Source organism: Rhipicephalus sanguineus, chromosome 8, assembly GCF_013339695.2.
Source record: "Rhipicephalus sanguineus isolate Rsan-2018 chromosome 8, BIME_Rsan_1.4, whole genome shotgun sequence".
NCBI lineage: Eukaryota > Metazoa > Arthropoda > Arachnida > Ixodida > Ixodidae > Rhipicephalus > Rhipicephalus sanguineus.
Window position 1 is genome coordinate 55,497,051 of NC_051183.1, and position 26,724 is coordinate 55,523,774.

Sequence of the window (26,724 nt, forward strand, 5' to 3'; positions counted from 1 at the left end):
ATTTGGTGTGTGTACTTTCTGGTGTGTGTCTGAAATACTACGCTATCATCATCATTGATGCATGCTCTTCGTGCACTAAAGCTCGAGAACTCTTATTACACCAACGAGCTATAAAAAATAGTGGTTTCAGGACAGAAACGACGTCGAACTTCTGCAAACCACTAGGGAGCGCGGCGCAGCGTCGTGAGTATCTAGAAGAGAGCGCAAAGAGCAACGGGCAAGTTCTTCTATGTAAATAGCTGACTCTTCTACCTTAGCTGATAAAGTTTGTGGGCTCAAGGAAGCGGCACAGTCTGAAACGATATATATGCCATGTTTTCGAGCTAAACAATAGTTCAGCTTTTGCGCGAATCTGCTGTCCCGGGCATTTTTTTCTGTAACACTGGTGATCACCCAATGAATAACAAGAAAACAACAGTCGAAAATACATATTATTTCAGTTACTCCGAAGCTTGACCTTTTTTATCTGCATGTATAGTCGTGACCCGCCTTGGAATGCAGCTTCCGTGCCCCCATACGGTGGTCCCTACTCTCGGAGTCCCAATATGTTTTTCGTGTCCCGCAGCAAACAATAGGCGACGTACCCCCGGCGATGCAAGAACAGTGGCCGCCGCATTCCAGTAAAGCACGACCCCGGCGATACTCGAGAACGAATGGCCCACCGAGCGATATGACATAATGATGATGTCGAAGACGATGATGCCTGCTTCTCGACCTAATCACTGCTACGCCTAGAAAGGCAAGTTGGGGAGGGAGGGGGGGAGACCAGCTGCTGTCTTACTGGATATCCTTGTTTACGACCATTCCGACCTTACGGAATCCGCATACACCTTTCCCAGGCCCACGGCCCCCGACGCTCGCCCTACCCTCTTGCACACGCATCATACACCGTGCCCCCCACTTCACTCATGCCCCCCACCCCCTCATCCCTGTTGTCTAACATGAACGACGATTCACTGCCGTACAAGCATACGTGGGTCATGCCCGTGTATTTGCTGCAGTGGCCTGGTCTGCATTTGTTCCACTTATTCTGATTTAAGTTACGAGGCGCGTTAGAGTTCACTTAGCTTGAAGTTAACGGCACGACCTCGATAATCCCGCAAAGGAGTCACGTTACTCCTCCAGAAGGGCGTCTTGCTGGGCGAGTTGGTACGATAACGTCATCAAACGCAGCGCAAAAGAACACGGACACAGAAAAGGAGCACACGTACACAGTGCTAACTATCAACTCAGATTGAACGCGGAAGATTTGAACATGGCGGTCCACTCAAAGAGGCCACGTGGCCAAATAATAATATTTGGGATCACGTGTTTCTTTTCACGGGTATATATGTGCGTGTATTCCTCAATAAATCTGAGTTGATAATTAGCGCTGTGTACGTATGCTCTTTTTGTGCGTCTGTGTGTTTTTTTTTTTTGCGCTGCCTTTGATGACGTAACTCCTTTTGTTATGAGGGTGAACTTTGCTGTAAGGGTGAGAGACTGTGGGTGTTTGGGTGACTTCTTTGCTTGACCCTTTACTTAACGGCATCGTGGAGTGATTGGGCACTCGCGCATAAGAGTTGCCTTCACTCTGAGCAGTGGCGCATACTTCACGTCCATGCGTCCTTAGGTATGAAAGAATATTGGCGAGGGAGTTGCAAGGGAGTTGCAGCTTGCTGCGCTGCCTATTGAGGAGTGAAGCAAACAACCTCAACTAGGTCGCGAAAACCACTACAGCAGTTGCATTTCGCTTTTCTTTAATGATATAAAAACGTACCGTTCTCTCTAGCTCGTATTTAAATATGCTACTAAAGGCTACCGTTCTCCTTAATGTAGTATACTATCTATCGGTGATTAAATCTACAGGCAGCGTAATCTCTGGGGGAGTACTGAAGATTCCATTAAAGCCGTATTAAACATAGTAGAAGTACTTATGCCCTCTTAAGAGATTGCCATTCATCAGGCTCTTGGATCTTTCAGAAGTGCGTACTGGTCGATAATACTAGCGCTAAGTCTCGCACTTACAAAATAAAGAAAAAAAGCTTAAAAGAGGAGGTACTCGCCTGAACAGGACTAATAAGGCAGCCGGGGTGTCCGAATACGCGCTTTTACGTAGCAGGCCCCCGAAAAGAATTAGACTGAAGCAATCACTTTGATCTGCATTTTGCGTCTGAAAACAGCTTGAAGGGCTCTCAGGTGGCAACGAAAAAAAAAAAAAATTAGAGTGCGCTTACGAGTTCAATTGCGCACACATAGGACAGAGTTTTAAAACGTGTCATTTCCTTTGCTCATTGCATATACAGTCGACAGTTGAAATTTTCGTGTGTGCTAAAAGTGAGCCAAGCTTTCAAACACCAAGCCAACCTGCCTGTCTCCTGTATCGGACGGCTGACGAGGCGAGCATGGACGCCGTCCAGCCTCTGGAGTACTGTGCAGCCCTCGAAGAGTGCTGCAGTTCTCCGAGTCGATTGGTGGATCCCAGTGTTTATTCGCATCGCGCTGCACGGTTCTGTTTGAAGTACGGCCCATGCACGTGCGACGTGCATAGGTCGGCGTCGCGGATACAACGAAGGCCACTGTCTTCGCGGCGGCTTCGCGTCGTTTGTCTTCGGCTCAGTGTGGAAGACGTGAACCCTGTTGGCATCAACTGCCTCGCGCGTACGCATGTTGTTGTTTCTGTAGCTGTTTTTGCTGTATTTGTCTTCAGTGTATGACACGTTACCGCGAGGAGGTATTGGCCACGGTTTACACTTGGATGCCTCAATGCATTCAGCTTGTTTCCGTCTTCTTCCTCTCCGCTTATATCACCTATAGAGAAGACAAAAAAAAAAAAAACACTGAACCTTCCAATATGGAATAGTTCTTTACCTGCTCTGGGTTTAGTGACCTGTGATGCGAACGCTCTTTGTATAAAAGCTCTTGATGCTTGCATGCTTGCGATACCTTAGCGAAAAGTTTCGTAAAGCTGAAGCGTGGTACCAACAATGCTGATATTATGTTCAGCAGGGGCGTAGCCAGTGGGGGTTTGGGGGCTGAAACTCCTCCGAAATTTTTCGATTTTGCATGTGCATATATACACGCATACATAGAAACGCACGCACAAACATACAAAAAAGATGGTTGAACCCCCCCTCCCCCCCGAAAAAAATTTCTGGCTTCGCTTCTGGTGTGCAGATAATATTCAAGCGTCCTTTTGAATGTGTATTTATATTACATGTTAGGTAACTACGTTTTAGGGTTACCAATTGTTGGTTGTATCCCCCCTCCCCCCATAAAGGGGCCTTTAAGGAAGCAATAAATGGTTACATTGTACAGGCAACCTGCATGCCTTATACGATCAAGAATAGCACAATGACCTGCACTTGCTGTTAATTTATCACTTAAAAAGAAAGCCTTACTTACGACTGCGTTGTTGTTGCTTAAATTTATCGGGGGTCGAGATGGACTTTATTGGTCCGAGCCATCTGATAACATGTCGCCCTGTCATTTTCGCTCTGGTTTGTCAAGAAAACAATTAAATGCGAAGTTGCCTTTGTACGCACCACCACTGGTGCCCACAGCGCGCCTTCCGGTGATTAATAAAAACCACATATCTCAAAGTCAACGCTTTGTCGTATACATAGACACTGCAAACAAGCCGTAAGCTACTAGGTAAAGCTCGTCGCCACCAACGATGCTTTGAACACCACTCGAATCGCACAGTGAAGATAAGGACGAATTCGCGTTCATTCCATGAAAGCCAGGCAGTAAAGTGACAACGACAAGTATTATATTGAGCATTCTGTTCTATAGCATGTAATTAAAGAGAGCGGGCAACCATGACGTCGCATTACTATCAATTACTCCTTGCTGTGATCTCTGTTATTTAACTTCTGTGCGCCTGCTCAGTGATAAATCTTGCCGGCAACGATAACTCCGTTCAGCGCAATATTTAACTACTGTTATTTGCCCTCGTGGAGGTCAACCACCAAGCCACGTCGTCTCTGTGACTTGACCCGTTGAAGCTTGCCTTTATTAATGCGTGCACATTTGTATATTTAAGTGAAGGATTTTCCCTGGGAATAGTAACTGTGTCCTTTTAACCTGACTCTGGTGTTTTCCTTTCGTAATTTGACAATTTATTTATTTCTTTTTTTTATGATTTCAGATTGGACGGGTGGCGACTCTCGTCGAACGCGAAGAGGTGAGCCAGCATATTAAATACGCCTAATGTTCCATCGCATTTCCCAAAGTCTGTCAATATTCGCTGTTTTAGATATTGTCATACGGGGCACATCGCATTTCTATCCTTGTTCACGCACGCAACCTAAACTAGTCTAGCAGCTAAGTAGGACTGACAATTGTGCGGGTTGGTATGGATTCGTAATTGTGTTTCACGTGTTGCTCTGTGTTTTTGTCATACTTCGTTTTGCCGTTTCATTATTACGAATCTATAGCAACATTAAAAATAAGAGCATACAGACGCTGCATCGGAATGATGGTTGATGAAACATTAGTTGTTCATGGGGGTATATTTACACAGCATCGGTCCACCGAAGTGTTTCAAATCTCCGAGGCCTCGTGATCGGGCCGTTATATTTTTCGTCGTCAATGAACCCAAGCGAGGGTCTTGTATAATAGATCAAGCGTTAAGGAATGCTTACTGGGAGTAATCAGCTGATTCCCACAGCAAACTAAGTGTTACCTGAAATCGTGAATCTTTTTTTTTTCTCTAAACACATGTGTGCAGTCGCCGTGATTGCTCTTGGGTGCATGTTCCATATCGTATTTTTACGCCGACACCTAGAATTGCACGTCAGCCCATTCGCCCGCCCAGTCTCTCCTTTTTTCTCATTAGAATGAGTATCTATCTATCTATCTATCTATCTATCTATCTATCTATCTATCTATCTATCTATCTATCTATCTATCTATCTATCTATCTATCTATCTATCTATCTATCTATCTATCTATCTATCTATCTATCTATCTATCTATCTATCTATCTATCTATCTATCTATCTATCTATCTATCTATCTATCTATCTATCTGTCTGTCTGTCTGTCTGTCTGTCTGTCTGTCTGTCTGTCTGTATGTATGTATGTATGTATGTATGTATGTATGTATGTATGTATGTATGTATGTATGTATGTATGTATGTATGTATGTATGTATGTATGTATGTATGTATGTTCCTGCATCAGCATCATTATTCGGGGCAATGCCATTGATCTAAATGCGGCTTAAGAACTTAAAAATACCATCCATATCAATCCGGATGATAAACCACGCTAACATCTCGAGGTATATTATTAAAGAGAGAGAGAGAGGGGGGGGGGGGGCAGAGGCAGAAAGAAGTAACACGTACGTAAGATCCATTCGCTTATTGTGACCGCGAAACTTGGAACTATTCCTAATACTACTCCTCGTTGAAAAACGCGTATAGTATTCCGTAAGGCCGGAGGTCAAGGGTTCGGCGCTGTTCACGCATGAGGGTCGCCAACTCACACCCCTGGATGGACGGGGCTTTTGTGTCTCTTTACACGTAGCGTGTGGCGAACATCAGCTGGCCCAGGGACTGTCCGCTGCTGCCCGTCGGCGATCGGGCACAGGGCAGTCTGCGTCGTCGGCGAAGCCGTCCAGATGTTCGGTTTTCGACGCTCCGTCGCTCACGTGATCCCTCGCACGGTGCGTGGCGCCCCCTACCCCCCGCGCCCCAACCGTCTAACTATACAAGACTACCCTGCACCGCTGTACCGTGTTCACAAAGAAAGAAGAAAAGAAAGAAGAAAGAAGAAGAAGAAGAAGAAGAAAGAAGAAAGAAAGAAAGAAAGAAAGAAAGAAAGAAAGAAAGAAAGAAAGAAAGAAAGAAGAAAGAAGAAGCCCCCCGTATGGGGTCGTCATATGGGCGCAAACCCCGAACGGGCGCGGCAGGCTTTCAACTATTAAAGTCCACCTGACCATACGGAGGTGGACAGCGTGGGGTAAGTTGTGGGGTCGGGTACTGGTTGTTCAGTATACGCAGATAGAAGCCGCGTTGTGTGAAAGAGAAGACATTTAAAACGAACAAGCCGGGTGGCGACCTGGCGGCGAATCGTCCCTTCTCGTTGATATAAAACGGTCGATTTGCGTAAGACGGGAACAGGGACATATGAAACGCGGCACATGCCAAACTGAAATTGAAAAAAAAAAAAAAAAAGAATTACCGTAAAAAAAAAACTGTTCCGACACCGGGAATCGAACCCGGGCCTCCTGGGTGAGAGCCAGGTATCCTAACCACTAGACCATGCCGGAGGATGGCAGCTGCCCTTTTATATAATCCTAAAAAGAAACTAGTTTAGTGTGTGTGTGTGTGTGTGTGTGTGTGCGTGCGTGTGTGTGTGTGCGTGTGTGTGATTGGTTTGATTTGAGACTCGACTAATAAACCTCGACTTGATTATGATAATCTGGTGCCATTCATATTATAAAGGGTCGCCATGTCTGTAACAACCAGGCAATAAAAATAGGGAAAGAAAGTCGATAGCAGCGCCGCGCTTTGGCAGTGGTAGTGACAGTGTATTGACGATAATTGGTAGAGATTTTCATCGAACGCCGGCGCTTCGATCAATTGGGTTGAGTGAAGGACGAACTTCGAGTGGGGGTTTGTTTGACATGACAGGAGTGAGTCCTTACGGCGGAGCGGTAACAACGGTTCCTTCTTATCTCGATTAAGTGCCGCTACGCTTATCAGCCGCAGTTCTAAAAAGACAGGGCGTGCAAACAAGGACACAAGAAAGAAGTCAGGACACCACAAACGGCGTTTGTGGTGTCCTGACGGCGTTTGTGGTGTCCTGACTTCTGTCTTTTTAGAATGAATACTTACCAACTTGTTTACGCCCTGTCTTTTTAGAATGAATACTTACCAACTAGCTCAGTTATTCCGCAGTTCGCTGCCTCCCCGATCGCCCTTATCAACGCACGCGGTTGTCGCTCTGACCACTGACGACAGCACAAAACGAGATAGCACCTGCAGCTGCACGGTTTCGCGATATTCCACGGCTTCACGATGTCTCTGCGATGATGCGGAGCCGCTGTGTGAGCCAATCAGGGCAGGCAAGATGGCGATATCGACAAGACAGACAATATCAGAGTGGAGGTAGCTGTAAATTGTAGGCTTGATACTGTTGGTAGTGTGATACTGTCACATTATTGACAGATGTTTTGGAGAGCTCGTAATTCATTCGTTCACGTTTCGCGCGAGATTCAGTGCACACAGCCGTTTATGTAGCCACACTTTATTTATTTATTTATTTATTTATTTATTTATTTATTTATTTATTTATTTATTTATTTATTTATTTATTCTTATTATTATTTATTCAAAATACCTCTAAGAGCCCTCTTACGAGGGTACTGCCCCCCTATGCGGGCGGATATTACATAGAATGGCGGGGTAGCTACAGATAATAGAAATAATGGTTCATTTCGATGAACAGGTTAGGGACATTAGTTTCCGCTAGAGGAAAATTCTTTTACAGGTGCGCTCGTAAAATGTTGTATACAGCGCTTACAAAGGAGCAGCAATTACCGAATACAATTTCGTATGGGGAAACGGCAATGTGACAGGACATTGAAGGCTGTCATGATCGAGAAAATAATTTCTGCAAATTGGATTTAGAATATGTTATATCTACATCAATTTGCTTAAGAACAACACCGCCGAGCAAGTTTGGCATACTACAGCGCATCATCTGCACACCATAAGCTGTGCTTACTTTTCGTGTACACCAAAATCTGGAACTTATCTCTTTGTTGTCAGTTCTGCTAGGCGAAACGAAATTTCGCCGCCATTAGTCGCAGAAGTTATCAACAATCCTCTCTTCCCCCCTCCCCTCACTTGGTTTGTTTCCTCTCTTACCTGTTAGAAAACGTGGGTTTTCGTTGGGATCCGCAAAGGAAACCGCAACTCGATCTTTCTTTCTCTCTCTCTCCGTGCTTGATGGAAGAGACTCACTGTGCCAGGACTCACGACGGTTCAGTTCCTTTCTCTGTGCAAAAACAAGCACCTTTCCCTTAATCTTGACCCATTTCATTTGTTCCATCTTCTTTTCGGCTCTACCTGCCACCTGCTTTCGCCCGATTTAGCAAAAAGGAAAAAAAAAAGAAACGCCGCGGCGCAGCCGCTATCGCCAGCAGCACCACCACCACCCTGACGCTTTAAACTATAACTGCAGTGTAGAACGTTGTTGGGTGCCTTCCGGTTTACTCCCCGACCACCCTGAGCCCCTCCTCTTCGCTGCTGCTTGCTTCATTCATTTCTCGGCACGTACTACCTAGGGTTCGCTCTCTTCCCCGCTGGCATATGCTGCTCTCTGGTCTTTCTCTCCGTGGACCCGGCTTCTTTCAGCTACAATGCAGCTCATGTTTAGCGTTCAGCGTGGCCCTCTGGCAGCGTCAGCCGGTGACCGAAAGGTTTTGCGGAGCCGCACCCGTCGGATGTGCGCTGGGTACGGAGGTGAAGATCGTGAAATTGAAAGGCATGTGTGTGTGTGTGTGTGTGTGTGTGTGTGTGTGTGTGTGTGTGTGTGTGTGTGTGTGTGTGTGTGTGTGTGTGTGTGTGTGTGTGTGTGTGTGTGTGTGTGGATGTATGTGTGTGTGGTGTGTGTGTGTGTGTGTGTGTGTGTGTGTGTGTGTGTGTGTGTGTGTGTGTGTGTGTGTGTGTGTGTGTGTCGCTTTTAGGTAAAGGATTCAAGTAATGAGATTCAAGTAATGAGAAGTCGTCGTCGAGAACATGGGCTACCGCTGGAGCCGAACTTGGATCTGTCGATATTTTTTTCCAGCTTCAGTTTATTTATTTTCATATAGAACCTACATGCTTACATAAGTACACAGGAGGAGGTCCCAGAGCACTTGGCTGACCTCCTGTTATAAAATGTGTGTTTTATGTGCTAGTAGGTTACAACAATGTCAACAACGTTGAAGAGGTTAAACAAATATATGTAGCACAAACTGCAAATAGTCGAAATTCAAAAATTATTGATTCAACAAGAACACCGCTTAGAACCTTTTCCAAACAGAAAAAAAACAAAACAAAAATCTTGTCTAAATGAATAATGAACGATCACAGAAAGAAAAAGATGAGGAGGTGTTGAAGTCCACAGAAAATAGCAGTAGCAGGGAAATGAGAGCCTAATCAAGATAGTATCATACATCTCAGATTATAAGTTATCAAGAAGATAATGCGACATAAGTTTTCTTTTTAAAGAGCTAACGCAGAAGCTGCTTAAACATTAAGAGGAAGGTTGTTCCAAGTCGATAATGATGCGAAACATTATGATGCGAAACAACTTTCTTCATTGCGTCACCTTGACGAAGCCAGAACCCCTTGTCGAAACTCTGGATCCAGTGCCAAATTCCTTATTCGAGCTACCTCACTTATAATGAGCTTTTTAACTAGTAATGGAAATGAGATTCCATTCTTACGCAAGCCATGGTAATTCCACAGCAGCGCCTTTGAATCGAGCCCCACACCTAGCCTCAACAAGCTATGTCAACGGAGTCACCGTAGAGGACCACTTCTGTGATGAGACGCAATTCAGTACCACAATTTGTACTTTCGAGCTTCCGAATTCGTCTCTTGCAGGCCTGCTTAATTGGATGACCTGCCACTGAAAGAACCAAGGGCATAGAGGTCGCGAGCCTGCCACCTTTCACCCTCACTCCTTGCCTTTCATTCTATTTTCGACGCGTCTTTCATTCGCTCTAATTTCTTAAGGAGTTTATCCTTTCTTTCCCCCGCACTCCCTCCTTCGTCAAGGAAAGAGGCCATGGTCTTGTCGTCCCCGTTTCTCGGTTGCGAAGGAAGCAGCGACCCGGTTCTTCTCAGTACAAAGCTCCGCCGCCAGAGCCCTCCAACCCACCTTCCAAACACCCAACCTTGTTCCTCCTTCTTTCTTCGACAATAATGGCGCAGCTCAAGAAAAGAGGGACGCACCCACCATCGTCTTGCACATGTGCTGAAGGTTCACCTAGGCTCCCCCTCCACCTCTCCTCAAAACTCCTCACTGTCGAAGAAGACAGGTCGGTGGTTCCGACCCGAACGTGTTGGCCACGGGCTACGGCCATGGCTGGGGAACCCCGCCAGTTCTTTGGGTGGGGGTATCCCTGTGTTAGGGTGTAGGGAGATGCGGGGTGGCTGGGCTAGAGGGGTGTGGGGATCTCTTCTTGGGTGCGGAGCCGTGACCCTCCCAGACCGACCTGTGACCCCGAGCCACCTGTTGTGTTTGCTCTGACAACCCCCCCCCCCCCCCTATCCGACCCTCTACCCTCCCCCCCCCCCCCCCCCCCCGTTCCCCTTCAATCCTCCTATATGGGCGGCGTCCATTAATCTTGGATCGGTGCGCTCGCCGGAGAACAGGAACCAGCATTTTATTTCTGCTCTCCTTTTTGTGTGTGATCAAACCTTGCTAGCCGATGAAAGTGATAAAGCTGTACTCCACAAAGTCAGTATTTTCTTGCCTTTAAATGTTTTTCCTTTCTTTCTTGCAAACGTTAATCCCAGACGCATATTGCAAGATAACCTCTGTTTGATTTTCTTACGTCTATTGTGTGTTGACACTTTCTTGCGAGCATGTCTGCTTCCAAGAGTTTTCCGGCTCAGCGACTGAATGGGGTAAACATTAACAGGTTTAAAGGCCAACTCCGGCGATTTTTTGGCCACGTCAAAGTAATGGTGCTTTTATGTTCCTGAGACGCTCCTGTTACGGGCCCGATAGCAGAAATATACTCGGCAAATTGGAGAATAATTCTAAATAAGCAAAAAAGCGCAACACCGAAACCGAAAACCAACCGAGTGTACTGTCTACGTATGACGTAGACGTTGTTACGAACGAACCGGAAGTCGGGCAAGGCATGCCGGTCACGCCGGCGCGGAGTATGAAAATTGTGACAGCCGGGACGACCAGCGAAGCGCCGGCCAAACCAACGCTGTCTGTCGCCTTGTGCACAGCAGACGCTCGCTGTAGCGGCCGAAGCGCCGAAGTTAGCGGTGCCCTCAGCTGCGTCACTTCCGCCGCCTTCCCAACATTGACGTCACAGACGCAATGTTGCCAATAATTGTGGGAAGCCAGGAGGGCGTTTGCAGACAATCTTTAAAATTCATTTGCAAACAATCTGTGCATGTCTCAAGCCTGTAATTGGGCATAAATGACGGAAACGTGCAAATGAACGTACCCAGCGAATTTCATTGAGATCCATCGACCTCGAAAAATCGCCGGAGTTGGCCTTTAACTATTATCCGCTGATGTCAGCCTATCCATTAAGTGCACGATGTACCTTCTTGTTTGCCCGTGCGTATTTGTTCAGTCGGCAGGTTCAACGTCAAAGCAGGAGCTCCTTTCGCCCTAATCTGTGTTGGTTGATCTCTTGAGCCAGTGTTGACAGAATGCGTATAGTTACTGTCGAGCTATTCGTCTAACGTCTCCGTCGGTTAGATTGCATCAGTGTGCTCTTTTGCGGCTTGCATTTCGGTTAGCATTATGGTATACTCGTATGCGCTGATCTGAGACGTTGATACTTGTCTTATTGTAAATGTACTTTAATAGGCTTGAGAGTTCCATGAGGGGGGAGAACGTTTTCCTAGTTTTTTTGTTATTAAGTTCATCTATCTCTAGGCTTGTTTTCAAAACACAAACAGCAGCTTAGCAGCGCCCGTTTCGTGCCACTTTCCATTTTTTGTTTCAATTACCTCGTTAGTCAATGCTTATTGTCGCAATTATTGTTGCAGTGTTTTGAAGCACGATTGCAAGTTTATTCGCATGACCAAAAACAAATTGTTGATTAAATGATCTCGGTCACGTTAATTACCAAATTTTCCTTATTGTCAGCGTGGATACTTAGATCTGTTACACCATGCGCAAAACATTTCATTTTATCTTTGCCTTAAGGCACTGTATAGCTGCAACGTAAGTACTTCGCCACCATCAGAAAGAAAGCGCAACGCAAAATACAGGTCCTGCTGCGAGATGCATTCAACATCTTTCAGCACTGAGGACACGCAGCTCATGGCCGTGCATCTTCAACTTACTGTCATGCTTTAGATGTTCCAGCTTGTAACGGCCTGGGCTGTATATCTGCATATGTGTCAACAGCTCTGTTCTCTGACAGCTGCCGCCGTAAGGCAGTAAAACAGTTTTACCGGATTACCGCGCGAGAAAGAAAGCTATCTTGCATCGCAGAAAAACGAGAAAAAAAGAGAGCAAGTCTGCGACTAGGTAGAAATCCGAATTTATGAAGGCACTCTTCTTCCCCGCGATGTAGGCTTCTATTATCCCACTATTACGTTCACGTCGAGTCCTCGATTTTTTTTTTTTTTTGTAACTTCACACAGCTGTTGGATCTCAAGCTTAAGACGTCACACTGAACGTCTGAACTTTTCAACGTCCTTGATGCGCTGCATGCAGCGTTCTTCACCTTTACGACATTACCGACTTGACTTTCTTTTCCGTTTTTTTTTTTTTTTTGCTCTCTTTGATTTCCCAAATCCGCTAAGATGGCCCAGGTGACGCGTTGTATTCGCTTTTGAAGCGATGAAACTAGCACGCATACTGCCGTAGCATAAGGCTTGGGTGACAGCTTGGTCCCTATAGGCAATGACGATGACATAAGGGAAAGAAAGCTGGGCGACACCTGGGCTACCTTAGAAAAAAACAATTACATATTTGTGTAATCATTTTTTCTGAGTGTGTGTGTGTGTGTGTGCGATGTAAGCAATTTATTGTTTTCCACAAGCTTTTCTGTGTAATAAGCCTGATCCCAGGCCTAGACGGCCATGAATACTTCTAGATGCTGTCTGTAGGAAAATATTTTTTTTTGTATTAACCGGGCTTTTACAATGTCCCACGTGCCTGGAGACCACATATACTTCTACGGTTCGCAAGACAGCAAAAACAAGCATTGACGCGGTCTCACCGGACTGTCTACAACAAGTTGTTTCGTTAGCATCTACGCCCTACATTGTTCTTCAAGTACGTCTCAGTTGGCATATGTTCCCTGGGATCCACGGAGTAGTCATGTTAGGTACACAAATGAATCACATGCAACGGCTGCTGGGATGCCTATAACAATGCATTTGTTTCCGATTGTCTTTTGGGAACTTTCTATAGGCTGTTTCTCAACGTTGATGGAAGTACGTATGAGCAGTGCTAAAAGAAGATAAATCTATGACGTGTCCAGAGTATGACGTCGTTGTTTACCGCCGATCACTCAAATGTCCATTGGCGACTGTCATCTCTTAGGCGGCTTGACTGCTCTGGCGTTTTCAACAGCAAGGTTTCTCGTCAGCATGACAGCCATGTCTCGTGCAGATCTTAGAAGGGTAGCCGCGTCATGGTCTGTCCTTTCACGGTCATGGCCATTGCGAAAATGTTTTGCTGGTCTGTTTCCCCGAACCCTTGTTCCTTTTTATTTGCGCAGCGGAAGATTTTGCGCACAGCTGTGAACAGCTCAGAGAGTATTGTCCAAGTCTGCTTCGATGTGCGGCAGTGGGCTTATAAGCGTAAAAATAGAAATTCCAGAAACACCAAAAAACAAGAAAGCCTTCCTGCGGTGCCCGTTATACTAACTTAGTCGCTGTTCAAAGCGTCGGGAGTTAGATTTGAGCTTAATCACTTTTACTAACAGTGTTGTGCTGCACCATATCAATAAATATCCCTGTATTTTGCTCATCCTTAGTACTTTAATATAAAGCAGCAAATTTTCATGGCAGTGGGTGTTCCTGTACCAAAGCTTCAAATTCTAGTTACAGTTGCCGAATAACCACTATTATGCCAACGACAACAAATTTCCCGTGATTCTTCAGTGATTGGTGTGCTCTCCCGCACAGCGCAAAGTCGCGGGTTCGGTTCCAGGCCACGAATGCGGCACTCTGATGCGAATGAAATGCACTTACATTCGTTTACTATATAGCTTGTACAGTATGTGGTGTGAAGTGATTAGACCTGCATTGCGGCATCTTTCGTATACTTATACGCGCCTTTCTTATCCTAGCAGAATATCCTAGCTGAATCCTAGTTTGAGCTAGTTGGAATTGCTTTCACCCCCTTTTTATCTTAAAAGCTTATGGGAAGGCAGAAACCTAAAGGTGAGTATGGGGCGTCACCACACCCATACTCACATTATACATTCAAAAATTAAGGGAGGGGGTCAGGATATCTGCACCATCCTTTCTGGATCCGCCTATGTTGGTATTGACGATTGTGTCGATGTTAACGTTGGCGTAGATTAGGGTGCGCCGTTATAGGGAGCAGTCTGACATTAATCTGAACATCATGACTAAGCGGTGTCCGTACCCTTATCGGTAAAAAGTTCGAGATATTCCATCAGGTGCATACCTTCACACTTCAAGAATTTTTCTTGGCGCCCTCTTGTAATGTCTCAGTGATAATCAACGGCAAAAACTAAACTGTGTGTTTCCTTTAGCAGTGAACTAGACTGGACACGTTCACCATTGGCCATCTCTCTCATAACCTATCCTCGCGCATTTGCAGGGCCAAGTGTGGGGCCGGGCCTTTCTGCTACGGGAGGACGACGCCAGTGCGCGGGACTCCCTGGGATACCTCGACGAGCGAGAAGCCCAGCTGGGCGGCTACTCGGTCAGCTTCGTCCAGTTCAGGCCCAGGGACCCTCGCGAGGAACCTTTCCCCGCCCTCGTGTACATCGCCACGGCCAACAACCCGCTCTACCTGGGACCGGCCAGCTCCGTCCAGCTGGCCGACGAGGTGATGGCCGCCAGGGGTTTCTGCGGCGCCAACGCCGAGTACGTCCTCAAGCTGGCCCGCTTCATGAGGGAAGAGGTCCCGGACTGCTGGGACGACCACCTGTTCACGCTCGAGTCCCTGCTGAAGACCAGGCTAAAGGACTCGTGGGAGATGCTGCAGGAAATGAGCGCCTACGAGCCTCCCATGTCGGCTTGGGAACAGCTGCGACGGTTTTCCCTGTTTTCGGACAACGGCGAACAGGAGGAAAGAGACGTGGACGCCGAGGCTGGGCCCGCGGCGGTGGGCGGGACCAGCGACTTCGCGTCGAGCGTTCCTTCGAGGAAGCTCAGGTGCCTGGACATGTGAACGGACAATGTCCTTCTCTGCCGACACCGGTGACCATCGAAACTACTCGTGGTCCGCTACACTTTGGATGTCGAAGATGAGTTGTCGTCAGGAACTGGATAAATAGAAGGCTAGCGGCGTGAAGGAACTAAATTCTATTTATCTTTGTTTCTGGGGGATGTAAGACACAACTGCCGTCTCTCGTTCGCCGTCCCAGTGAGATGTAATGTGTCCTGGACGTGAAGCATTTGTGTCGGACCAAGGTCTGCTATCGCGAAAGACTCGCGTTTACCGGTGCGGGACATAACGGTGTGCTCTAAGCACGGTGCTGGTGGCCGCTTAGTCCTCAGCCCTTCGGCAATTCAATGGTCAGTGGCCCTTGTGGTATACGTGCGTCAGAACATGTGCCTGTTGGTATTTAATTGGTGAGATCCACGATCAACTCACTGACGCTCGCTAGTTACCGCGTACATCATCAGAACCAAATTTTAAAAAGACTAAAAGCCTTCACAAACTTTGACTGCTCAGACCGTACTTTACGAGATTTTTCTGCCAGTCCTTGTGAATGCTCAGACCTTTTGGTCCAGTCTTTACAAGAAATGCTATCCGAACGCGTCATTTCTTTGTGGCTCGCTGTTTGTGAGCGCCAAGTGACACTCAATCATTCCACTAGAAGACCATCGTACTGCCGCACGTGCACTGTCACGTGCGAAGCAGCTGTTGCTATGGTTACATAGCACACACGTTACGCTGCTGTCCGGTACGTTGCTCTCGGCAGCTAGACGCTTGAGATGCGTGTCAGGAAGTGTAGCTCTTTGCGTCAAAGAGTACGTCAGAGATTTGGCTGTCTTGAACCACTCCATTTCGCAGCAGGACGCTTGTTCAAGAAGCAAAAAGCTGAAATCTCAATAGGTTTCCTCCCCCCCCCTCTCTTTTATTCTAAATCGTTCACGTTGGTTGGCCTCACCGCATTGCTGTCATACCGATAATTTATTCTGGGACGTGAACAGGCAATCCGTGACCAAAGATTACATTGAAACCACACCAATCATCATCGAGAAAGAGAGCGAGATTAATAAGATAGGAAATGTCTACCGACTGTTAAGTTAGTAATCTGGTTTGCTACCCTGCGCTTGGCAAAGATTCGTAAGGATGAGAAGTCACATCCAGAAGCAATGTGATGCCAAGCCGGGATGCAGTTGACCACAGCCTCTTACCTTAGCCTGTCCCACAGAGTAATAATGGCCTACCAGGTTTTCAGTAACAGCAACGGGACTTCTAAAGGACGCAATCTCGTTGTCAGGAGCCTAGAAATGGAATTTAACACTCAGAAAGCACGCTGCCTTACAGCCTTTTTGTGGTAAGAGAGAGCAGACATCTTTGTTCACAGAAGAGGACACGGTGAATGACGGGCGCAGGGACTGTGCGCTTTCACCGCATACATACATACATACATACATACATACATACATACATACATACATACATACATACATAGATACATACATACATACATACATACATACATACATACATACATACATACATACATACATACATACATACATACATACATACATACATACATACATACATACATACATACATACATACATACATACATACATACATACATACATACATACATACGTCACAAATGAGACAGTGCAACTTCAACGTTGATCACAGCTCACGTAACACACGATCACACCTCGAGATCACAAAACAAACACTTGGGACCGGAGGTACATGAAGTTCTTAGTGGACACGACGTGGCACTTATACAATGGAAACGCATGTGTTTATAGTTCCACTACGGCCTGTTAAGATAGATGTGGTTGTCCCTGTTCGTAATGCTCTATGTGACACGGTAGCTTTTGGCTTTCCGTGGTGATTGGACAAGGTAATCGAATACTCGACTTAAAAAACCGCGTTTAGGTCAGGTGGCCTGGTTCTATTGTCCTGGCTGCGCAACTGTAGAGGCATGATGTGGCTCAATGAATGGTGGTAGAAGACTTTGATGCTTACGGTTATGCAAAAAACACCGTTTAGTGTTCCCGGTGCTTCGATAGGAATTTACTTATATATCCCAGCACAAGGTGTATTAGTAAGGACCAAATGCATTTGGTGTGCTTATTTGTTTGCCGATACTGAATAAGGCGGAAGGTCCTCAAGCGGTGGACTAAATACGCTGTGCACTTAAATTAAAAAATATGCACCTGACACACTGATCTCAACCGCAGAAACTGGTATAAATCTGAATAGGGCACGAATGCTGAACGTTGGTCTAAAGGCACGCGACGGACCGTGTGAGTCGCAAAGCAAGCGATTAAGAGGAGCCAATTGCACAGTTTCACAGCGATGATGAACATTCAGGCGACAACCAGTGGTATACTATGAGCGATAGCTATAAGTTTTGGTGTAAGGTACTGTATCCACTATAAGTACAGAAATTCGCAACTACGTTACTATTTTTTGACATTGGTTTTCTTGGCTCTCACAAAAGTATTTGTGAGACAGGGCGTACAAGTTCCTATAGTGGGATTTCTTTCTGCATGAGGGTTCACTCTAGTGTGGGTATTTATTTTTTCTTAAAGCCTTCAGAGCGTTTGTATTTATTATTGGGGGGACTCGTTGAACGAGCCTCATACAGGGTCACTTAACGCTTTCGCATTGTTTTCACTGACTTTAAGGAAATTACAAGGTGTTGTCGTATTGTCTTGGCGCAGGGATCGCTGAATTAGTTATTTGCTCAGTGCATTTTCTTCGAAATTGGTTCGTCAAGCAATCCCGTTACTTGTTCAATGACCACAATCAGTATCACCATACACCTTCACAAGATCACCAATGCACTCATGTTATCCTTGCGAAAACGAGGTTTCACTAAATGTTTTCACACTTGACACACAGATACTGACCAATACGTAGTTTACACCACTGTGTAGCCAGGAAGTGATTACTGTATCCATCCACCACTCAGCAACGGGTGACCATCTCGAATTCCATTTTAGGTGTGACCTTTGCTGATTCGCATATGATTGAAGTACGTGGTACGTACTTCGAAGGCGAAAATTCAGCAGAACATGGACGGGACAAGTCATAAAAATTCATTGGATAGAGAATGTCGCCTGAGCCGTCGTTTTGGCTGCAGCACAATAGTCGTTGACGCCCTGACGAAGACGTGTCCTCTTGTTGAAACGCCGCCTACATTTGCATTTTATGATAAAACATTTTTCAATGGTATACTCGCACAGTTTGGGAAAACATGCGCATGAGTAGACTGTGACTAATATATCGATAGAATGTACGAGAGGTTAGCACATCGAACGTCATTCGAAATATTTACCTTTACTCAAGCACAGATAGCTGAAGCGTGGTGTACAGGAAGCACGGTGTACTCGTTAACTTCCGTGTTACGTAGTATAGGTTAGATTTGCAACGATACTCAGACGTTGTCAACGCCATCCACAGTCGTTGCCAGTCCTCACTCTCGCCCAGCACTATGGAGATCCACGTGATCTTTTGTTAGATACTGTAAGGTAAGGCCCGCAGGTTGGAGACAAGATAGATATTGAATATAACGCGAATGAACGGCGGTGTAACGTTAAGAGTAAATCGGCACAGCAGATTACTCAAGCTCTTGCTTCCATCAGCTGTGCGAGTGTATTACACCTTTCAAGCGACAAGGAAATGGTCGCAATCTGCGAACGTTCTGTGAGAATTGACCTGATTGTTTGAAGGCTGTGCTGTCAGGAGCTTTGCCTTATGCGTATCACGTACTAACCACAGGATACTACTTTTGCGTTGACGTCGATGACATTGGCAGCTGAGGTGGCGACATCTCTTGACAATTTCTCTTACTACGAAGCGTTAAAACCCTTTTCAGCTTACACAGGTGTTTTCAACGGAGGAAATAGAGAGATTAGTGTGACTGACCAATATCGCCGCTGATGATTTTATTACATCAGCAGTTGTGTACAGGTCAGAGTAATATCAGTGCTCTGTCCTCATTGGATAAACTCTATCGCTAGATGGCGCCACCAACTCGTCCGCTCAGGTGTACGTCACTGGTGATAGACAATACGTCATAGACTATGTCATACTCTCTATTATGGCATAACTGCGGCAACGTGTATCGTTGACACTGGAAACTCAAGTCGTCACGTTTCAGGCACGTGAGCAGTCGGTTCTTCGAATGGCCTTTTTGCAATGTTAACATATTTTGTCATACACGCTCGCATGCGCACCTGGATGTGTTCTGTTTCTTTTCCTTTGGGAAACGCACGCGTGGTGTTACTGCACTAGCAGTGCTCGTCTGTGATATAACCTTCGTTCCTTTACTAAATCGCTGAATCACTTGCTCCGCACTATTGTGCAAACGTCATGTGTTTCAATGTGGGTGCATAGTAATAAAAAAACGCTCTGCTAATAAACAATGTTGCTTTCACGAAGCAAAATGCGTGTCTGAGTTGGTTTCAAACCCAGAAAACGCCTCGTTGCGTGAATCTGACCTTCAAGCTTAGCCAAGGTCAAGGTCAACGCCGGCGATATAGCTTAAGGTGAACAGCGACTCAAGGTGAGTCTTTCGTGCCGCCACCGTCAGAAGCGCTGGCTGCACCCACGTTCACTGCGCGTTCGCGCCCAGAGTGCCGAGCAGCGTCTGTGTGTTGCATTGTAGTGCAACGCATACGTTGGCTCCCTTGTCGCGAGGTGTAGTCGAAGCGTGTATACTTCTCGTCGCACCTGTCTAAACCAAGACATACAACAAAGTTATATCTAATAAAATCAAATCAAGATGTGTTTTATTCAGACGTAATTACAGGATCAGTACAAAATACTTCGCCCAATAGCCTACGTGGCTAGTAGCTGGTTCAACATAGAAAGTACATAAAGGTTAGCAGCGCGCGTAGTTGGTCATGGAATGATAGGTTTCATACTTATATATGTAAATTTTCATGGTGTGTGTACAATTTTGTCTACGAAGGAACGGGTTGTTACAGTTCACGAGACAAGAAATAGCGTGTACAAGGTTAGAGTTACGCTACTTTTTATTTCAGGAAGCACAGTATTTGAGGTTACAGAAGGAAACTTCCCTACAAACCAATGGCCCCGTCCTTTCACAAATCAAGCCAAATGGATCTTGACATAATTGGCTTAACCGCGTTCAAGTACGCCAAATTTTCCACAACGATGTACCCTCGTGAAATCAATTTAACCAGTTTGTATCTATATGATTGCCTGCAGACGGTGGTGCATGATGCTGCAGCAAGAAGCTAGGGGTCGGCCGGGCATATTTAGCCGACTACTGTTCCGCATGAGCATCCGATGTATTGCTACGAAGCGTGTGTCACCAGGCGTTGATGAACTCCATGTCTCAAAGAACGGTAATTGGCTCTAGTAGAACTCATTTCCTGATTAAGGTGGACCCTTAGAGGAAGACATCCTCTTCGATGCCCACTTGCGGCCCAACATATTTTTTTTTTCAGGCCGTGAAATAGCTCCTTGCTTTCTGCGTTTTATTTTTTTTTATTCACAAATACTGCTCTCTCTCTCTATGAGACATAGCAGAAGTGGGTCAGTACAAAACACTGAAGATGCAAGAACGCAGTTGCATATTATAACAGGTTAGAGCACACACAAGCGGTAACACAGAGCGAGGTTTAACGTTCTGCATGGGCAGATTACTAGATCTGTCTGACTGATATGCCCACTTCAGGCACAAAGTGGGGAAACAATCAGACAAATATAGGCAATTTAGGCATTTGAAACTATTAGGCAACTATAGACCTTTCCGAGCCATGCAGTAGGGTATAGCTTCTGCGCAAGTAAATATTTGAACCACACGGACTTACTACGATTGAAAGAAGGAAGGACAATTTTAAAAGCTCGTTGTTTTTTGCTAGACACAACATTAATCAGAACTAACGGACAAGAAACCCAAGGAAATGTTTTCTTGTCTGTTAGTTCAAATTAATGTTGTGTCTAACAGACTTGCTGCATAGTTTAGTGGATCTCAGCAAGGTGATTGTGGGTTGTCTGTACAGACTATCCGTACCGGTGACCATCTCTTCTGGGCTTCGTCGAGTCTTGCCTTTGTACCCTGCTAGAACCTCTGCATCGGCCAAGAGTGGTGTGACTCACAAAAATGCACGCACAAGTCAGAGCATGGCGGCCTCATTGAATGAACTTCGTTGGTCCCTCCTTCAGTGAACCTTAAGGAACCGGCCTGTACAGGCAATACAACACTTCCCACAAGAGATGATAATTTGATCAACGACGTAGCTTGTCCGCCTCGGTGGTACAGTGGTTACGGTGCTTGGTTGCTGACCCGAACTCGTGGGTTCGATCCCGGCGGCGCTTGCATTTCGATAGAGTCTAAATGCTACAAGCCCTTGTCTACGTGCGATGTCAGTGCATGTTTAAAGGACACGAGATGGTCCCAATTTCCGGAGCCCTCCCCTCATAACCATATCGTGTTAATAGCACGTACAACCCCAGTTATAGTTATTACTACTATAACGACCTACCTTATCAGACTTAGTCAATCTGTCCCGGTGCTTGACATTGCACAAATGTGCCGCGCTCATAAACCTGCGCAACCAAGGTTCAAGCTGCTTGCTAATCAAAGATAGGTTATCTGGAAGCACGCCTTGGATAAGGTTTTGGTAATAACTTTTTCTTCTAACCACGTGGTTCTTTCGGCTCTGTGATATCATGTCTTATGTTGCTGAACAAACCTTCCAGTATCATCCAGTGTTCATCGACTTATCGTTCTCGCCTTTAGCACGCTTATCATTTTCAAGATAACCTGCCGCAAAATGCGTCCTTGAAGCACGACACTGCCATTATCACATTTTTAGCCCGCACACTCGCGATCCTATTGCGTAATCAAACCAACGAATTTCGCCTTGATGTAGCAGGCCTGCATTTCACAGTCAGCTGCCCGCATTCCGAGTTGCAGCGGGCCGTCTACTAGCAGTAGCGCGGACACAGACAGACGGCTTGTTCGTCTGCACGACGATGGATTCGTCTGCCATCTCTTTCGTGACTTCACGAAGTTCACGTCACGGAGGTCGCGCCTTGGCCGGCCGCGGAGACGGTTTCCCACAATGCGTCTTCATCGCGCAGCCAAAAGTGACAGGTAAGCTTTTGCTGTCACGCGAAGGGGCGGGGAGATGCGAGATCGCTTGGCGGGCTCCCGCCTTCCTTCAACAATGGGACGGTGGGCTGCGTGCTGTGCCCACAACACCGCGTCGTCTGTTTCACGCGTGCGCGGCTCACCGGATCGCGTTGTCGTCTGCTACACAGAAGCGCGCGCCGTCTGCTAGCTACACAGATCGTCTGCCGCGCCGGATCGCGCCGTCTGCAACAGGATGCACCGTAGATCTGCGGCGAAACGCAATGAACAAGGGCGGAGGCTTGAGGGAGGAAGGCTAGCCATTGGAATTGTGTTTATTATTTTGTTTTTTTCTGTTCTCCCCCTAAGGACATCTACATTTGTTGTGGTCCTACGCTGGTCTAGGCAAATCGCTATTTCTTCGTTTTCCTTTGCTTGTTCTTTGACACGCGATTTGACGACCAGTGTGGTCGAAGTAACTGCAAGCCATGACCATTCTGGGAAACTCTCACGTGTCTTATATCAACCAAACAAGAGGTGAAAGTACGGCCTCGTGGCTTCTGCGGGGAAGCAGTATTTTTTTCCTGCCACTGAAAGCTTATCGAGGGCAGCGGGCCAAACATGTGAAAGGCATGTAGTTGATTTAAGCGATAGAGCTGTGTGCTTCTGCTAGTAGATGCCAGAAGTCATGGCGTCAACACGCGCGTTATCTGCAGCACGTTGTCTCCCTCAGAATTCGGGCACTGGAAGATGGTTACGTGGTAGCTATTACAAATGAAAGATCCACGCAAGGAATCGGGCCATCGAGCTCTAGCGAGCACTCCTCTTGTTCCTCCAGGACCCGGCGGCACCACCGGTCGGCGATCGGCTCCGCGACAGCCACAAGATTCAAGTGGCCCTCACTTAGCTGCCTCCAGAACGTCCTTTAATAAGCGGATGCAGCTGTACCACTTCCTTCTACTCTAATACACCCCCCCCCCCTTTTCTTTTTCTACCGCAGCGCCTTCGGCGCATTTGAAAGTGGAATAAACGTGGTTTCATTCATTCATTCATTCACGCAAGAAATAGAAAGAAGAAGAAAACTTTTATTCATTTCCGGCAGATTGCTGGGCTGGGCTCCCACCTAGGAGCTAACGGAGACACCGTGTCTCCTGGCAGCTTCCTCGGCCTGCTGGATCACCCAGAGTTGCTTGTCCAGGCCTGAACTGAGCATCGTATAGTCCGCCAACGCTCCCGAAGGCCTTCAGAAACAGAGAAACATATCGATAACACTGTACCAGTACAAGAAAGCTCAGTCTGCCATTGCGTAAGTTAACCAACACGATGCATTGTGCGCGTTATCGACTTCTATTTCGTAGGTGATACGATCACAATTTTCCACGGCCGGCATAATATCTCTCGTCACGTGACTGGGGTCCTTAATCTGTATGACATACATTTCAGCGATTGTTTACCATCCGCAGTCCTTGTAGCAGACGCCAGAGGGGCTATGTGACGTATCATTGCATAACACGTGGTCACAGCAGAGAGTGACTATGAGATTTATTTTGTTGACGAGTCCGTTTACGGTAGAAGATGCATGGTCACTGCATTCAAAGCATTCCGTGGACTCGGGATGATACCCTAGCCCTGTTAGCCAGCTGGTCCTTGGGACTCGGGCTTTCAGCTGTATCTCTCACTGCTGTTCGGTTGGTGATTGGATGGGTGTTGTCTGTGGATTCTTGGTGCATTCCCTGACCATGCGGTATAGAGTGTGTTCAGCGACTTTCAGAACTTGCACTCTGTTGCGAAAGTTCCGGGACACATCACGTCGTAGGCTCCCGCGTAGGTAATTGCTCAGTTGGCGTAGATTGCTGGCTTCTTCTCTGGTAAGTTTGAAATGCGCTGCTGTGCTAAGATATCAATATCCGAAACCGTGGGAAATACGCTAACGCCGATGAGATCTATAATTTCTCAAGGTAACCAATACGCTTCCCTGTTGCATGAAGAATATCGCCTAACCATCTCGCGAGCTGTCAACCGCGTGTTCTCTTCGCATTACACCTTGGCAAGCATCAATCTACTCTATACAGGGCCGGCAGCTTTGCATGACGTGGCCAAAATGAGTCAGTTTGATTTTGGTCACCTTTGCTTCAAATTAAAATTAGGGATTAATCTCTTCTATGAGCGAAATATTAGCTTCTTTCGCATTCTTTCTCTATTCCATCACGGAATTCCCCTGAAACCGGCAAGTTACGCATGGCGGACTCTCGGCAGGTGGCGCCATTCTACTTCCTGTTTCAAGTGCACCTGGTCCCCCGTATGTCGGTGCGTAAGGCAGCCATTTTTGTTTACGTTGTACGCATTTCTCTCTGTCACGTAGCTACCGGAAGCCACAAATTAAGTGACACGCTTACTACACCCGACCGGCCGTTACGGTGACCGCGTTCTCGGTATCCGTGTTGCCTGTTCTTCTTTCTAATTTCGCGTTTACGTGTTTGTCCACCATGTTTGTGCTCCCGTTCGTGTACGTTCCGCAGTGATACGCGTGGGCTCGTTTTGCTCGCCCAACTTTATAACTTTGTGAACTGTTTGCAGTGTAAGCCGCTCGCAGGGATATCACGTGTTTGCCGATCGAAATTGGTGTTTGCACAAAGTAGGATGTTTGGCGCGAAAGGTTTGATTCGCTTTGAGTCCCGCTGCACTGGTTCGTGAAGCATGGTAACTGCAGTTGTTGACTCAGCGTTTTGTCGCAACGTTGACTGCACCGTGATCATCGGAGGCACGTCTCACGAAAGGGTCTCTTAACCATGCGTGAAATTGTAAGTAAGAAGAATGATGTCCGTGTGCTTAGGGAAGGTTCATTGTGCTTTGTCTTTGGGTCCTCTCCAATTTCCTGTGAAACTAGCAAAAAATAAGGACATCACTTGGACAACTACTTAAACACGAGTTGGAACTATCGAACTTGTGTGAAACGTTTTTTGTCCACTGTGACACAATCAGTTATCTGTGAACAGTTCAGCACGCATTCGTTTCTGATTTTTGTGTATGTTCCCATGACTGTTCACGCTTGTGTGATATTCCACCTTTACGCTTGTGTGATATTCCACCTTAGGACACTTTTTCCCTCTGTTTCTCTTTCGTAAATAATGAACATTTTTTCCACACTGTTCTGTTATGTCGTTGTGGACTTGTTTTTACAGCGTTGTGTAACCTCACTATCTTAATTTTTCGTTGTTACTTTTCAAATTTTATTTGACAGCTATAAGAATAAAAAACAAGGTGGCAAAAGCAGCCCTAAAGAAGGCTATACTTGTAACCTAAAAACGCTGTTTTACTTCGTTCAGCGGAGAAGAGTTACTACTGAACTCGAATCCTTCCTTTTGTTGAAGCTCGCCAAGACACGTGGGGCCTCAGTCCAGTGAGATTTCACAGATTACTAAGTGTTATCAAGTAGAACCTATTCCCCTTCAGTCCCGAGAAAAAGAATACAATATCTATATATTCTGCTAAGAACGTAGGACATTTCGCCTTGGTAATCGCAAACGGCAGTATCTATCACTAGCTTAAAGCCAACAAGATGGACGAGTTGGTATTTCTTCGTGGTGAAGAAGTAGGGCAAGAACCTAAGACATTGACGCAAGAATCAAAATTTACGTATCTGGTGTTGTTCTATTCTTCCTTGTGTAATACACACATATCTCTAAGATTATTATCCCGCCTGCTGAGAGAACAGCTGTTTGTCCGGGATATTCTGGCAATCTATATATACAGGCTGTACTTCTGCAAAGGAAGAAAGCCTACTCCTCTTACTGGAGTGGTGCCAAATTCTTTCTCTACGCGAAGTGCGAAACCTTCCATTGTTGTTTTCTCGCTTGTCCGTGAATTCTTCACAGCCTAATCACATACACGCGTAAGTGACCACGTGGTCTAGGCCATTTTGTAACAAGCCAACTTTGTAGTCGACAAAGACATTTTATTTCTGCTATGACTTTCCTCGTGGTGTTCGAAGCATGTGACACTATGTTCCGGATAGGGCTAAATATACAGCCGAGTGGACATCTGCCATTAAAATCTGATTTTAATTCTGACGAATCCTGCGAAATAACTATCACAGCTCCGCGAAGACGGCATCGAATTCAAAAACGGCGCTGGCTTTGCTGTCCTAAGAATATGGTAGCTGAACAGAAGGCTTCAAACTCTTCAGGATGGTCGCTAGCTCGCGGGAAAACGTCTCCATAGCTTATTACGCACTTAATGTAACCCATGTTGAATCTTCCGAAGGTCTGATCACTAGAGCAAGTACAAATATGGCGATCATGTGGACTACCTTAAGCTTTCTCTAGTTGGCGCAAGGTGGCGCCGCGCCTTCAAGATGCGTTCCGTTACTACGACGACTCGGGCTCAACGCTATTTTCTAAGCAATCAATGCAGAGTGTCTACGATGTTGTCCAGAATTGAAACACAGCCATTTTCGTGTCAGCTGACACGATATCGTTGGCCAGACGAATAACTGCGTTACCGAAAGCATCTAAACAGACCGGCTTCGTGCACAACCAGAACAATTCCTTACGGTTGCTATTGT

General features: G+C 46.2%; 4 protein-coding genes and 1 non-coding gene across 8 annotated transcripts in view; 3 read left to right on the forward strand and 2 right to left on the reverse strand.

Moving 5' to 3' along the window:
* The window catches only part of LOC119401937 (glutathione-specific gamma-glutamylcyclotransferase 1), a 42,098-nt gene extending 25,617 nt beyond the window's left edge, over positions 1 to 16,481 (forward strand). Inside the window, exons 2-3 of one of the 2 annotated variants that reach the window (XM_037668971.2) lie at positions 4,130 to 4,165; positions 14,489 to 16,479. In XM_037668971.2, the coding sequence (XP_037524899.1) occupies positions 4,130 to 4,165; positions 14,489 to 15,064 (612 nt within the window). In that variant the 3' untranslated portion in view covers positions 15,065 to 16,479. Of the gene's footprint in view, positions 1 to 4,129; positions 4,166 to 14,488 lie in introns of both variants that reach the window. The other variant, XM_049418461.1, reaches the window with a different exon arrangement.
* Positions 1 to 26,724, reverse strand: part of LOC119401932 (chromatin-remodeling ATPase INO80-like) — a 255,790-nt gene that overhangs the window by 182,633 nt on the left and 46,433 nt on the right.
* The window catches only part of LOC119401935 (serine/arginine-rich splicing factor 5), a 164,071-nt gene that overhangs the window by 82,565 nt on the left and 54,782 nt on the right, over positions 1 to 26,724 (forward strand). The gene's annotated exons all lie outside the window — the stretch shown is intronic.
* Positions 1 to 26,724, forward strand: part of LOC119401936 (serine/arginine-rich splicing factor 5) — a 168,421-nt gene that overhangs the window by 72,599 nt on the left and 69,098 nt on the right. The gene's annotated exons all lie outside the window — the stretch shown is intronic.
* Positions 6,186 to 6,257, reverse strand: Trnae-cuc (transfer RNA glutamic acid (anticodon CUC)). Its single transcript has one exon. It is a non-coding gene; the product is annotated as a tRNA-Glu (tRNA).